The sequence below is a fragment of the Tachypleus tridentatus genome, chromosome 7 (assembly GCF_004210375.1).
Source record: "Tachypleus tridentatus isolate NWPU-2018 chromosome 7, ASM421037v1, whole genome shotgun sequence".
In the NCBI taxonomy this organism is placed as follows: Eukaryota; Metazoa; Arthropoda; class Merostomata; order Xiphosura; family Limulidae; genus Tachypleus; species Tachypleus tridentatus.
This window is the reverse complement of record NC_134831.1, coordinates 16,794,736-16,811,468: the sequence shown is the minus strand read 5'-3', so window position 1 is coordinate 16,811,468 and position 16,733 is coordinate 16,794,736. Positions and strand designations below refer to the sequence as shown.

Sequence of the window (16,733 nt, the reverse complement as noted above, 5' to 3'; positions counted from 1 at the left end):
TTATCTTTAACTGACATATTTTGTCCCATGTTGGTTATCCACATATAAAGATGAATACTTAGCTTTAGGTAGAAATGTTACATTAAGTTTAACCACCATATAAGAGTAACCACATTTATGTTTCATTTTGTGTACTTGATAGAAATTGGAGACTATGGGAGATTTCCAGTGTATCATGCTCCAGTCTTAGGTCCATCACCTACCCGCCATCTTGGACCTTTTCGCTTTGCGGACTCTCAAGTATGAATTGTGTGGTTAAAATTAACAAAAAATGTTTCTCTTTGATTTTATATGTTGTGTAACCTACTAAGTAACATAATATCACTCATGAATTGACACTGGTTTATAGAGAAAACAGAAATGGTAAAAGTTAATATGTTTAGTATATGTGGCGTCGCTTCTTTTTATTAATATATAATGTTTGATCGTTTGTAAGAGAAATTAGATATACTAGTGTTGAAAGTCTGGAAAAGTCCAGGTTATTTCAGTTGAAAGCTAAGAGCCAATAGTTAATACAAAGTAAATACTGGAGGCTGTTTAATACCATCCTATTTAACTCCACCAGTCACTTTAAGCGTGACAGTCATGTACCACAAGAAAATGAAACTTTATTAGAAAGACTTATGTTCTGTCTTATTTCTCTTTAGACATACTACACCCAGGTAGTTGTTCACCCACGCCCTAGCAGTCACCCCAGTACACCCACAGACGGGGTGCATTCTCTAGGCTTTGAAAATGGTAGGTTGTTTATTGTTTGTTAGTGAGTACGTAGAATATCAGACAAAGGATTGTGATGTCAAGATTGTTGAAATCAACTGACATTCATCAGTACATGTTCGTTCTAGCATCTCTAATGACACACAACAAGCCTCTTCACGGCACCCAATCATCACTGGAAGATCAGGGAATTGACGTGTGTCAAAGCCCAGGGCGGGAGAGCCCAGGGGCTAGCAGTGGAGGATCTTCATCAGGAGGAGGTTCACGAAATAGCACTTCCAGCTTGGACAGTGGTCGAGCTTCCGCCTCGGGGTCAGATGTCAAGGTGATTACAGCTGTGTGTCATATCTGGTCGTGTATGTCATTATAAGATCAGATCTCGTTATTATATCATGAAGAGTTTATGTATGGATTGTAAGCTAGATTGAAAATAAACTAGTTCGGCATACATAATTTTGGATTTATATTTTTATAGTCAGATTTTTTTTCCTTATATTTCTAAATGTCTAGAGTAGAATATTCACGCGTAATATATGCTGACATAAAACCAGTGGAAAATTGTGAAACTCAGAAGAATTTAAATGATTTTCTTAGTTCTATGACTTATTTTGCGGGAAATAGTATTTTATATAAACAGACCAATTACTCCAATTCGTTGTCTTGAATTTTGTATAAAAGTTCAATATTTTATGGCTCACCGATAGTAATTACGTGAAAATCTGATAAATTCCAGGTTGCGTCTTGTCGTACGTCTGTACAAAGTGGTGACTCTGGTTCTTCACATAGACAAAGTTACCATAGCTCCAGCTCTAGCTTGGGGAGTGTTGACGACAGCGCCCTCTCAGCTCCTAGAGTTAACGTCACAGAGATGATGTTGCATTCTATACCGGTGAGTGGTGAATACTTTGGTGTACGTGGAAATAAAGATAATTTGTGATTTGTTGAGAAGTAAAAATAACTTGAATTATTTCGCGAAGGTCGTTGCAGGAAATGAAAGTCCGATTTTATATTTTTATCGCATAGAAACAATTTGAATCAGTAGTTTTAAAATTATATTTATTTTGTATCCGAGAATGGTTATATTTAGACTAGCTCGTGCTTCCGTATTGTTAGCGTGACGACAAAGGGCAATAATTTCACACAAGTTCGAATGTTCTACGTTGAAATTTTAGAAATAATGAGTTGATACGTTTGAAGATAGATAGATATTTATTTCACGGTAATAAAACGGACCGGCATGGCCAGTTTTATTAGGTGGTCGACTCGTAATCTGAGGGTCGTGGGTTTGAATCCCCGTCACACCAAACATGCTCGTCCTTTCAGCCGTGGGAACGTTATAATGTGACGGTCAATCCCACTATTCGTTGGTAAAAGAGTATCTCTAGAGTCGGTGGTGGGTGATGATAACTAGCTGCCTTCCCTCTAGTCTTACACTGCTAAATTAGGGACGACTAGCGCAGATAGCCCTTGTGTAGCTTTGCGCAAAATTTAAAACAAACCAGACCAAAACCAAACCAGTTCATCGTCATCTCCGTCAAATGTTTTGGGGTCGAGTGTGGTTAGAGTGCCGAACTGTTCATTCTAGGTTATATGGTTTGCGTCTTGTTATTAATATAATGTTTTTTTTTTAAAAATATCTCCATGAGAGTTTTACGACAGTGATAACCAAATTACATCATTCGATCTGATAAGAATAGCCTAATGATTGGTGGTGGATGGTGTTGACTAACTGCCTTTCTTCTAGTCTGTCACTTCTAAATTAGAGACGACTGACATACAAATAAACGTTCACGTATTCGTCCACCATGTATTTAATAACTTGTGATATTTCAGGCCCACATCTTATTTTTAGACATGTTTTATATTACAGTTTTGGTAAGTTAGACCAACTACTAAATGAATACATACCTTTTGTCTGTCTCGCAGTGTGACGTTTAACAAATACATTTTTTTTTATTGTGAGTTATTAATTTTGGTGTTTTCCACCTAAATAAGTGCGAGTCATTTACTGTTGGAGAATCACATAAGTGACTTAAGTTATCTAAACTTGAAATCAGAGCATTAATACTTGTAAGCTTGTATAGTAATTGATAATTTATAAATGCCACAGTACTTAGTTAAGAGATACATAGATAGGTAATTTATATCCAGACGTACAGATAAAGTTACCAGCAACATAATAACGTGTCAGTTAATTTAAAACAACGAAACAGCATTTAGTTTTACTGTATGATACGCAGTTTGTCGTTTCTGAGAAAGTCGTATTTTCTAAATGTGTTTAAACCGTATAATTTCATATAGAGGCAGCACTCTTGTGTGTTTGTTTTAAGTTAAGCGCTAAGCTACACAATGGGCTATCTGTGCTCTACCTACCAAGGGTATCGAAACCAGGTTTTTTTGCGTTTTAAGGTCGCAGATATACCGCTGCACCACTAAGGGGCGGTAACACTTGTATTTGGTAGTTAGTAGCAATAATTGTGTTATCTTATATTGGCTGTTCGGCGAAATGCCTGTTAGTGGCCGCCTAAGAACACACTGGTGATAGTTTGTGCAGTTGTCCATTGGTTTGTTAATGAGTGTTCATCTCTCCATCTTAGCTGTGCCACGACCCAGCATGGTCAGGTGGTTAAGGCACTCAATTCGTAATCCGAGGGTCGTGGGTTCGAATCCCCGTCACACCAAACATGCTCGCCCTTTCAGCAGTGGGGACGTTATAATGTTACAGTCAATCCCAGTATTAGTTGGTAACATAATTGACGGTGGGTGGTTATGACTAGCTGCCTTCCCTCTGGTCGTACATTGCTAAATTAATGACGGCTAGCGCAGATAGCTCTCTTGTAGCTTTGCGCGAAATTCAAAACAAACAAACAATCTTAGCTGTGCCGTGTTAGTTGAAGACGGTGAACACGTCCTTGAAAGATGTATCGAGTGCGTACTTTGATCTCAATCAACTAAATAAATATTCCTTTGAAGTTAGTTACATTTGTTGTTTGGAAGTGACGCTTGATTACCAATGCTAGGGTACAGACCGAGATAAAATTACGTCTCAATGAAGCCAACTTCTGAGTGCTTAACGCCGTTTCACTCAGCATTTGGTCCAAATGCTATATTTGCATTTTTTCAGTATAGCATACTTCACGTTGTGTTCTCAGAGTTGTATGTATTTTACGAACTGCAGTCTTTAAAGGAAGTCCACGATATGGTAAAATAGGAATTTATTTTTTATAGTCAACTGCCAAATTATTTTGCGACTTACACAAAGTCAGTCGTGTATTTCTTGATAGCTTAAAAACTATAAATTACTTAAGTAACGATTACTTAAAATAAATGAAGCCACGTGATAAAATTCCTCGTCTGACACTGCAGAAGCTAATAATACATAAAGTGGTTTCTTATGGTATACTTTGTGTGTATATTATACTCACGAATGTTTTTCGTGTTACGAGCATGTATGTACAACTTGTTGAATAAAGTAACACCGTTTCGTGATCGTGTTTGCAAGATCAAACGTGAAAATTTTCGCAAACGATCTGTTGTCCAGGTAACAACCGACCATATAGTCTAACTGTTCACTAAAAAATAAATAATTGATCCCCTACGAATACTGTAACTAACCTTATTTAATTAAATCTGTGTCTTTTTACATTAAATCCTGGGAAGTAAGCGGCACTAGGGGTGGGCTGGAAATTGTCCCATTACTGCACGTCCTCAGATATTTTGGACGGGTTACAACCATCGTTGACCACGACGAGTGAGCCCATTAATTATGGGCCTTAATTTTTGTAAATTCTCTTTAATTATTCACTATTCTCTCTCTGAATTGGCCTGTATGACTGGTTATATTTCTTCCTATTCGCCAGAATGCTAATACATTACTGTAATTTGCATTTCTTAACTGCTGTATTTTGTGTCGTTGTCGTGCTTATATAAAATAAGGCAAGGTTCAGATTGTTTATTTAAACAGCAACAGGATCATAAACATATAATTAGTGTATAATGTTTATGTGTATCTAATGACTGCAGTGCGTTAATTGGATTATGTACGAGCCTGCCAATTAGTATATGTGTATGGTAAAACAGTTGGCACAGCCCTTCCTAATTTGTTCTTGTTTATTGCCATATTTTAATGTATATTCTATTTTTATCCTTCTTTATTTTTTCATTGTTGGTAAATCTATATGAAGTTTATAGAAATTATTAGATTTTCATTAATTAATTGGCCCGGCATGGCCAGGTGGTTAAAGCACTTTTCTTGTAATCCCCGTCACACCAAACATGCTCGCCCTTTCAGCCTTCAGGGCGTTATAATGTTACAGTCAATCCCCATTATTCGTTAGTAAAAGTGTAACCCAAGAATTGGCAGTGGTTGGTGTTGCCCACCCTCTAGTTTTACACTGCTAAATTATTGACGCCTAGCGCGAGTGGTCTTCGTGTAGCTTTGCGTCAAATTCAAAACAAACCGCAAAGCAGAAGAGGTAAGAGATGATTTTCAACAACTTTTAATTTTGTATTATTGTGTTGCCTTGCTTTTAGTTATCGACGAATAACCAAAACCCTCAACTAAATCACACAGTATTCTACAACCCGTGGAACCTTTGTGTCTCTTCAGAATTGCAATTACCGCAAAATTCATCTTCCTTTTGCTGTTATGTAACCTGAAAGTATCTGTGAGATCAATAGAGTAACTAAAGACGAAAAATGAAACAAAAACTGTCAACTTGAGTGAAGTATTTCTCGTGATTGCAGTCACGTGGATTGAATAAAGGCAGGAGTTTCGCTGATAGACACTAATGGAAGGTGGAATATTAGCTGAAAATAACATCAGATGGATTCTTAGCACTAAACCAGACTAGCACGACAAGTCACTAGAGCGTAGCCCTTACGCGTCTGTTCTGATTCACAAAGCTGGAGTGTTAAAAGCCACCAGCGAATTATATAACCTAGAATAAAGAAAGAAGACAAAATATTCTATTTAAAGTGTTTCATTAAACTACAATATTTTGTGTAATATTATTAATATTCAGTTGTTGTTTAGCAGAAAGTCTTTGTTGTTGTGTTTTTTATAAATATCACATAATCGTGCATGTTTCGTGGCTTGGACCGTGTGATTCTCACCAGTCGTGTCTGTGCACGTATTTTGTGGAGTTTAAAGGATTATATAAACACGTGACAGCATGAACCTGTCGTGTAAAAAAAGTAACTTTGAAACCGACAAGGGATTCGTTATTGAAATGAACTGATGTTCGTAAGCGTAAATTTTTCGTATCGCGTCATGTTTCATTCTTGTGTTTAGCTGGTTATATTAGAATACCATCTTTTCTAAAATCAGCCGATGTGAATCAGTGAAAGGCCAATCGAGGGAAAGAAACTACGCAATAAACTATTTGTGTTTTTCCAACCACAGGAACGAAACCCATAATTTTTGACGTTATAAGCCCTTTAACTTAACTCTGGGAAGAGTTAGGTTAGTGAACAAACAGAATTGAGGTGACCAGAGTGAAAAACGTTTAACGTGTTTAAAGAATTAGGAATACACACACATATATATATATATGGATGCTTCAGAGTTTTAGTCAAGTTGAAACCTTTTAACGTGATCAGTCCCAAGTGCTGACTGTTCAACAAATTGTTTCCAGTTTTCGTCAATGTATTGCTTTCCGTAATGACAGTATTACCTTCATAGCTGTTGTATTCTAAATATAGCAACATGAGAATCAATTAACATAAATGTATTTCACACGTCCCTTTGAATTCGAGGCAACTTGTTAACCAGCTTGGTAATTCTGAAGTCACGTGCCGTTTCGCAGTAACTTTCCTGATATGATTATATATAGTGTACTTCTTTTCTTCAGGGGTTAGTACCTAGGCATGGGGTGGGTGAAATACGTATGGGTGAATATAGGGTTGGACAGGGAGTCATCTTTTAAAATAGAGGTAATATGTAGGAAGAAAGAGACACACCCGTACCGTGCCAGGTCCAACATTATGCTCCCAAACTGTAGTCCCCACCTCCACTGGCACGGCTGTATGTCTACGGACTTACAACGCTAAAAACTGGGTTTCAATACCTGTGGTGGGCAAAGCGCAGATAGCCCACTGTGTAGTTTTGTGCTTAATTAAAAACAAAACAAAAAAGTGATATGTACCCACTGGACATATTTCAGTCCAGTTTGTTGATACATTTCGATGTAAGTAGTGCATCAGAACATACTGTTTGTTGTTGTTTTTTCACTTACGAAACTTGTTCGTGTGTTTTTATATTACCTTATTATGCTTCATAAGGGTAATGTATAAGTGATTGACTCCTAGGTTCTTATTTTATATGATTCAAGAAAGTTTACGTTCTGTATTTCTGTGAAATGTTCTTGGGTGAAATAGATTCATTGAGTTCATGCATAGGTTGGTGACCAGGTCGAAGGAAAACTGTGCAAGTAATTAATGGAAAATTAATTATTTTTGTTAACCTTATCTGAAACATTCATGCCCATAATTTATATATTTTACATAATTAGGTAACGAACTAATGAAGTACTTCAGGTTACGTTTTTCTTATGTTTTTTTAACCATTAAGTTCAAATACGATGTTACCATATCATTTTAGGTCTTCGTGTTAATGATATTGTTCATTAGTCATTATGGTTTGAAATTTTACGAAGTGTATAATTTTGTTTATTATGTGTTTAGAGGATGAAGTGTTTCTGTCAGCTTTGCATGTAATTTACATGTGGAGTAGCTAACTGAATATAAGGCCGGCATGGCCAGATGGTTAGGGTGCTTGTCTCGTAATCTGAGGGTCATGGGTTCGAATTCTCTTCAAGCCAAACAACCGTGGGAGCGTTATAATGTCACCTATTCGTTGGTAAAATATAGGGTAGTCCAAGCGTTGGTGGTGGGTGGTGATGGCTAGATGCGTTCCCTCTAGTCTTACACTACGAAGTTAGCTCTTTAGTAGCTTTGCGCTGAATTGAAAAAATAAAATAAAGTTGATACAATCATCTGACTTTTCGGTTCTGTAAAACTGGTTTTAAATTGTGTATTCGGTGAAGCGCGTCAGGTTCTCTCACTCATTAAACATTATTACCCGAACTATTGTTTTCCTGGTTTCCCAGAAGTCTACGATTTCTCATGTTAGCTTTCAAGATTGCATATGCTAAGTTTGAAATATCCGCCATTAGCTTATTGTTTTGATACCTTAAACCTGTTCCAGTAGACTGACTAGAGCTATTAATTGTACTTGTGCTTTTTATCATTTGTATTAAGCAGAAAAAATATAAGTATACATTTATATGTTAATTAAATAGTATAAGCAAGCTTATATTTATAGTGTGTGTGTGTATATATATATATATATATATAATGAAATGTGCACTTATATTCACTATTTAAAATTTAGAATATGGTGACATTAGATTATTTTATGACACCAATATGTACTATTATCATATGAACCCGATCTACTGGTTTAGAAATTACTAGCTGTAATTTGATCCAGACATACGAGTTCTTATAGTGTGGTTAGTGAAGCACGTGGAGAGACTGCGCGTGCAGTCTGAGCCGGAACGGGCTCGTCAGCCAATGAATGCGTGATTCAGTAGAGAAGCGGGAGACGACACTGAGAACTGTTCTGATTTTCTCTGTAGTCAGAGAGACAAGTGGTAGAGGTGCTGTAACGTAGCTTTTTGTTGTTGTTTTCCTTAGGCTTAGGTACCATCCTAACAGACGATGTGTTATCGACGTACAGTTATGGAGTGAACTGAGAATATTCCTCGTTTTGTGCTGTATTAAACCAAAGCTGTAATGGCGGATACTGTAATCTTAGTGACTGATTAAACACGGTTCTTACTAAATGCGTATAACTTATTTAATTTTTCCTGTTGGTTTAGATTTGGTATAGGAGTGTTTGCCACAAGATAGAAAATGAATATTTTGTGTCTGAAAATAAGAGTTACCATGGATACGCTATATATATACGTGTTAATGGATTTGTTGCTGTCTGAGGATTGTTCCCGAACCTTGGAATGATTAAACAGACTCGGAGCTTCAAACATTTCTTAAACTTTGTTTCTACGGTCGTGGAAAATAACTATTATGTTGTGCTTTAACCTGTGTATTTTTACATCGGTGGAACTGATCGCATGATAAGCTAGCGTTTTCGATGACATTGTACATTTTGTACAACATATATATTTTTTACATATATTAAACTAGAACTTTAGTGATATAAACACTTTATCTTATAACTGTACAATCATGAACTATTTGTAAGACACTAACAGAATATTCGGCAGATGGTAAGTACGTAGGATTCAGAGAAACCATAAAAATGCCTCGTGGTGTTCTCCACCAACTTGCGACGTCACATGGATTAACCCTTTATAAGGTAACATTTGGGATCGGTTAATTAGGAAGGACGTTTGTATTGTTTTTTTTTTTTCGTTTTGTTCGTATATATACACCTGTTCATGTGTTTTTCTTATAGCAAAGCCACATCAAGCTATCTGTTGAGTCCACCGAGAGGAATCGAACCCCTGATTTTAGCGTTGTAAATCCGTAGACTTACCGCTGTACCAGTGTGTGACATATAGGTGTTCATAACTCTTTGGTACAAAAGTAATCATTACCTTGATTTATAGGCTATCTTAATTTAAGTTAGTAATTTCGACTCGTAAAAATTGAGCATAAGGTTCCAAGGGAATGCTGAAACACATACTTTATGTATGTTTATTCGTGTCGTTAATTTTTGTGTGCAGTAGTACGACACATTTGTCAGTTATTTTATAACACAATATTATTATGCGTATTCATGAATATTTTTTTCGGTTCAGTAAATGTTCGTAATACAAACTCATTTGTTGGTCGAAATTATGTTAATCGCGTGACTTCACTAATAGAATAGAGAGTGGAGCTCTGGGGTTCAGAGTTTTTCAACGTTTTTGTTTTTTTTATCTCCACGTTTTGAAAGCTGTAAAACCGACAGAATAATGGGTTTGTTTTTATAATGTTACTGTAAATTATTATTGAGTCCATACTTTTAAATTTTTGGTGAAATGCGAAGGTTAGAACGTTTTTAGCACACTTAGAAAAGTGAAGTCTAAACAAATAACTCGACAATGAGTACAATACTTTTGAAGATGTGCTAAGCTACGATTAGTTTTTACGTCTTGCCATCAGTTATTGCTACTGACAACCTGTTACACTTGTAGGACTGACAGTACTCATTTTATATAATTCGTGAAAATAAATGAGAAACTTAACGACCTTTGTCATCACGATAGCCCTATACTTGGCATGGGCAGGTGGTTAGAGCGCGCGACTCGTAATCTAAGGGTCGCGGGTTCGAATCCCCCGCCATACCAAACATTCTCACTCTTTCAGCCGTGGGGGCGTTATAATGTGACGGGCAATTTTACTATTCATTAGTAAAATAGTAACCCAAGAGTTGGCGGTTGGTGGTGATGACTAACCACCTTCCCTCTTGTCTTACACTGCTAAATTAGGACGCCTAGCGCAGATAACTCTAGTGTAGGTCTGCGCGAAATTCAAAACAAACAAAGAAACAAACGATAATTCTAGATATCGAAACATTTTTCCAGCCAGCAAGCCCCCCGCTAGTACAGCGGTATGCCTACGGATTTACATTGCTAAAATTAGGGGTTCGATTCCCCTCGGTGGGCTGAGCAGATAGCTAGCTCTCTGTGCCTTTGCTATAAGAAAAACGCACACAAACACACCAGCCAGCAAAACGCGTCAAGTGACTGCCTTCTCAGTACAATTTGGTAATAAAGATGTACGTGTAGTTTTTTCATAAAGGTAGTGTTTGTAAATATGTCTCGACCACAGATCGTACTTTTTGAACGAATACACTTTTAAGATAGACGCTGCGTTCCTTTGTTGCAACGATATATTCTACTGTGAGCTTGTTCAGATGGATAGCGTTTGATTTAGATTAGATAATCGAAGAACGGCCGAGCTCTGTATTTTTTTTGTTGGTTACTTAATTACTACCAACTTGAAATTTAGGCTTTTACGTAAATAGATCATTCTAGAACTGCTGATTAGTCTTACTGCACAGTTTCGGTGCTTTGAAGTTTCATTCCAAGCATTCGGGACTTTTTAATCAAAAGCAATAGAAAGGTAATAGTTTTTTACTATGCGACCTTTTTAAAAGTTTATGGCACATAATTAAGAACTACTTCTGAATCGCATCATCATCTTCAGTTTTTGTACAATATCTTAGTTCAGCACGTGCCTTACTGTCACTTCTTAAATGTTTCGTTAACTGAAATGTTCGTGAATCATTAATACATTAATGTATTTACAATGAAAGATGGTGTTTTCGTCTCTAAACCTTATTTGTTTTTGTTTTTTGTCGAGTTCTTATCCAACTTATAAGCAATAAGAACTATCCTCTGTCGTCTTTAGAGGAAAAACACGTCTAATGATGCAAATATCTCGTGCCAGTGTAAAGAAAATTAGCATCAAAATATTTTGTGTCGCAACAGGTTTGGTTACTGTTTAAGCCTGCACAAAACAAAGTTAGTATAAGACCAAAACGACGAATGTGTAGTGCTTGTTTTCTTTTATGCCTCAGAGCTTAGATGAATCTCAAAAACAGATTACATTGCGCTAGTCCAATCTGAAAAAGGGCGTCGTGTCTAAACATATGGTATTTTGTTAAAGTCTCCCAGCAGCTTAAACAAGACATGCACGTTAACGCAATCACGATATCTATCATTTCTTACACTGAGAAAATCTATGAATGAGCTAGGACGTTAACTAAAATATGATTTTTCTAATACTATTTTAAGTTTAGCAAGTAATGTGTTTAAGTGATTATAATACAGCTATCTCTAATTAATTTAAGTTTGTAAATTAAATATATATGTATTCTTTAGGGGAGAATGCATGTTCAATTATTTCAGTTTGGTGATATCTGTGTTACAATCTAAATATTGTGATTTCAAATTTGCTTAAAGATTCCTTCTGACAGTCCCTTGACCATGCTAATAATTGTCTCGAACGAAGTGGTGATCTTATATTTTTAAAATCGTATTAAAGATCTTCTTCTAGCGGACTCCCCTTTGAATGTCCAGAATGCAACAGTCTTAGATGAAAAGTCGCTCCGCTAGTCTTGTTCTGTGTAAAGTATATTTTCAAGTTCCATATATGCATGGTTAAGACAATGTTTCTTACTCTATCATTAAAATGAAATCTAATGCATTAAGTTATAAATATAAAAATTAAATAAGACAAAACAAGAACAGCGAATCCAGTGACATTTTATTCTCCAGGTCAGCAAAATATTGTTTACAAACACGTATGTTTTGCGTGATTTCTTTACCCAGTGTGTTTCTTTTTACTTCTGACACCAGAATAAATGTCACAGTTTTATATTTTATTGTTCCGTATATCCTTGGTAGTACGTCTGTCTGGAATTACACAAATATCAATAAACACGAAGACCAGTGTTTGATTCCAGCTGGTCTGTGTGAGTTATTACCCCAGAATGAGGCTTTCCACTAGACCTCTGCATGGGTTACTACCTTCTGATCAGAAGAGAACAGCAGAAATAGGCTTAGCAAGTAAAACATTTAAAACGCTCTAAATACATGGTTCTCCAATATACTCGCCAATTAGAGCTTCTAAAACATGCACGACGTAATAATTGAAATATCTTTTCGTGCTCCTTATTTATAAAGAGTTTGTGCTTGTTTGAAATTTTACGTACTGTAATTAATTTTTCATGTAGTAATTATTTGGTACGATATTTGTGACAAGATAATTTAATTCACCCTACATATGTTTATACAACAATTGGCGTTGTCAACCTTTTACTTCTGTGTGTTTTTTTTACAGTGACGTGTGACACAGGCTATATTATATGATAAATTGTCTATTGTTTATTATAGTGTATGTAACACGTTAATCTGACCGTATGTACTGGGCTAGAATCAATCTGCTAACACACACACACACACAAGCACGAAGAGAAGCCAGAAAGAATTACTGTCAATTGTTAGACAGTCCTGGTCAGAGTTTTAACTCGCTTTATTGCTATGCCACGTGCCCTATGCGTGCCTCAGCTGACGAAAACTCGAGATTTTAGCACGTCTACATCGTAGCTACTACTGCTGGTGGAACAGGCAGGATAGAATGTTAACAGCTGTGCAATGAATTGCATGGAATAAATTTCCTAAATTGCTGTAAAGAATAGTGCACGTCGTTTCAGGGTTTAGATTTACACGATTCGTGAATGTAAAAGCATCTTTTCGTCTGTAACACGATTCTTCTGGTATGTTTCCTAGGACGTTGACATACTGCAGACCTGGCTCACCAGCCTTCACTTCGAAGACTATATTCAACTCTTTGTGCAAGCAGGATATGATATGCCTACGATTTCTCGCATGACCCCAGAGGTAAGTTAGCGACATCTGTACATGCTAAAATATGTGTACGAATCGTATGAGAAACGAACTATATTTTATATCACGACGAAGTAAAAATATGGTCACGAGTTCTTACTCTAATTTTATTTTTCTGTCATCATATTTTACTTTTTCTATTTTTACTCGTGAGAGTTAATTTTTTAAATATTTTTAAGTCATTACTAATTTTATAAATCGTTTGGTGTTTTTTATATCTTTTATATAACGTGTAATCTAATTTTGCGTTATATATCATCAGTGCATGAAGATATACGGGACGTGCAATCAAATTCAGAAATTTATTGTTATTAAAGACTTTACGTTGCTAAATAGGTGGAGATAATTTTAGAATGTTCAAGTTTAAGGGCCCTGCATGGCCAGGTGGTTAAGGCACTTGACTCGTAATCTGAGATTCTCGGGTTATAATCACTGTCACACCAAGCATGTTCGTTTTTTCAGCCGTGGGGGCGTTATAATGTTACAATCAATCCCGCTATTCGTTGGTAAAAGAATAGCCCAAAAGTTGGCGGCGGGTGGTAATGACTAGCTGCCTTCCCTCTAGTCTTACACTGTTAAGTTAGGTACGGCTAGCACAGATAGCCTTGAGTAGCTTTGTGCGAAATTCAAAACAAACAAATAAAACTTATTACTGGGCTATTCATACAGTATTAACAACTCAACGTGCAAGTCACTGCAGCAGTCCCCGGGAATTAAGAAATAACAAAGAAAAGATGAATTAAAGTATTCTTTATTAACCATTTAATAAAATAACATCATAAACTTGAAGTTTTCAAGAAGTTCTGACGTTAGGTTCGAGAATACCATTGTAAACAATATAAAGTACAGTATAGTTTTAGCTCTAACTAACTTAATGCAAAAAAACTTACACGATACATCGTGTATTTTCCTCTTAGGCCTACCATTAGTTGAATTTTTATAAAGTACGACCTCAATAAAAATAATATTTCGTTTCTTTTATTAAACAAAACTTGTATTTGAAGAAGTTGTTTTACAATAAAGATACTAATTCGAAACCACATGTTTTGCAGGTCTGTACAAATACTGTTCCATTACAATTCGACTGAATTTCGTATAACTACATGTTCTTAACCATTTATTTATTTAATTTTATTTCTATTATTTTCATTATTATTTGTAATTTGCCTTTCTAACTATTATTATGGATAATTTAATTTTTTTATTAGAATGAATTATCGGCCACTTTTTATTTAACCACATAATATTTTGTTATAAAAACTTAACACATCAATCAATCATTGAGTGATCGTTCTGTGTGGATGTTGTAAATAAAAACAAAGAAACACATTTACTGAAAGGCATATTTTAGTTTAAAAATCGCAAATACGGATTTCTAATTATCACTAGTTTCCTGTGTATTTATTCCATGTAACTTTAAGTCAGAAAATTATTTTGTTGTTTATTGTTTGTGAATTAATAACATGCTGTTTAAAGTAGGCAGAGGGAATGCGTTGATTGGAACAACGTCTGGCGTCTTGGTTAATGATTTCTCAGAACGAGGTGGTGTTTTCTTTACTTACCAGTTATATTTAGTATCGAAAATTAAATATATGGAAAAACCTTCCAGTCTAACTGTTTGATATCTATTCTTTCAAATCAATACTTGGAGTACACTTGTCCAGACTTGTCTATTTCCCTGCTAAACTGACCTACAAAGCACATGATTAATTATGTAGTACAAATTAACTAAATCAGTAGGTTTTCATCACTTACAGTGAGAAAAAAAAAAGTCAAACAACCTAAATTACGTTCTGATACACTGTTGACAGTAAATCATTAATCCCTGGTTAGGATATCTCGAAGCAAACTGTCATGATTCTAATAAGCATATATGAATTACATTAAAATACTACTTGTGATAGAAAGGACGCAAGAATAGTTATTTTTATTTAACCAAAGCCACATTAGGCTCTCTGTTGTGTCCACCGCGGATAACTGAACCCTGGACTTCAGCGTTGTAATTCCCTAGATTTACCGCTGCCCTACCGAAAGACAATAGACAGAGAAATGCTATCAGAGAACTGAATTAGATATATAAAAGATAGGATAAATCAAAACTTTTCAAAGTAATATAAATATTTTTGCTTGTTTGTTTAAGGATTCGTCATTGGCCTTGTGTTATAACGTTTTTAAGTTGGTGTTAATAAAAATGCATGAAGTGTCGACGGTATTGAAGCTTGCTTTTCGACTGTTTAAAGTTTCAGCTTCATGGCAGTAAAGCTTTGTATCACCTTACAGACCGGTGGTTCATATGTGTTTTAATGCTTAACGCTTAACTGCTTTTACGGTAGTGCCTCAAGGTAAAGCAAACAGATTTGACGTTGCATGTTACTTTTAACCCTAGCATGTAAAGCAATATATCATCTTTAAAGATACTTGAAATCTATTGATTGTGTGTAGCGCTTAATCCGTAGAAAACGAGAGTTTATGCCCCGTCGACCGCACTCTCTCTTCAAATGCAGCATACATTTTGACTCTTCGTTTTCCAGTTGCTATTGTTTTGTTTCTACCGCTGAATAAACGTTAGCTCATTGCGTGTCGAATACCGGCAGTGTAGGGAACAAATCAAAGCTTTCCCCTTCGTTGAGTCGTCGATGAGAAATTCCTTGTCGTGGTTGGCTTAACAGGTCAACACTGGTTTCACTTCAGGTTTTCGTGAACGTTTACACGATGATAAATCGTTATTTACATAAAGTATAAATTAGTATAATTTTTTTTTGATTTGTTGACATTTTTGGTGGTGACAAGGAAATTATGGCAAATACTTGTGTATATATTAGTATATATTTAAAACATGAGTGATATTTGTGTGTGTTATATTAGCTTTAAAACATGAGTGATATTTGTGTGTGTTATATTAGCTTTAAAACATGAGTGATATTTGTGTGTGTTATATTAGCTTTAAAACATGAGTGATATTTGTGTATGTTATATTAGCTTTAAAACATGAGTGATATTTGTGTATGTTATATTAACTTCAAAACATGACTCATTTGTCTCTTATATTAACTTTAAAACGTAAGCGATATTTGTGTCTCGTGTGTTATCCTTATAACTAATAAGGTTCACTTTGTTTTTTAAATCTTTTACACTGCTATGTTGATTAATTGGAAATATTCATAAAGTTTGCATGGATGACTGTGGCTTGTAACTCATATAATGTTGTATAATATGTTTAAAGAAGTATGCAGGTGTACACATGGGGTTTAACATTTATTTTATAAGATATGTAATGAAGTATATGTCACTGATAAATAAGCAAGTCTTATGTGTAGGATATTTAATTGAGTAAAGTATTAAAGTGCATTTTGAACGTAAAATTTAAACAAAATTATAAAATAAAACAGGGCCCTGCCAAATTTTGGTCACACCAAAGATGCTCTCCCTTTCAGCTGTAGGGGCATTATAATGTGACAGTCAATCCCACTATTCTTTGGTAAAATAGTAGCCCAAAGTTGGCAGTGGGTGGTAATGACTAGCTGCTTTCCTTCTAGTCTTACATTGCCAATTAGAGACAGCTAGGCAGATAGCCCTCATGTAGCTTTGCATGAA

General features: G+C 35.5%; 1 protein-coding gene across 4 annotated transcripts in view; it reads left to right on the top strand.

The window, feature by feature from the left end:
* Nucleotides 1-16,733, top strand: part of LOC143255207 (caskin-2-like) — a 277,737-nt gene that overhangs the window by 247,583 nt on the left and 13,421 nt on the right. For all 4 annotated transcript variants that reach the window (XM_076510498.1, XM_076510500.1, XM_076510499.1 and 1 more), the window contains 5 exons: nt 143-240; nt 648-738; nt 846-1,042; nt 1,451-1,606; nt 13,023-13,133. In XM_076510498.1, coding sequence (XP_076366613.1) covers nt 143-240; nt 648-738; nt 846-1,042; nt 1,451-1,606; nt 13,023-13,133 — 653 coding nt within the window. The remainder of the gene's footprint in view (nt 1-142; nt 241-647; nt 739-845; nt 1,043-1,450; nt 1,607-13,022; nt 13,134-16,733) is intronic.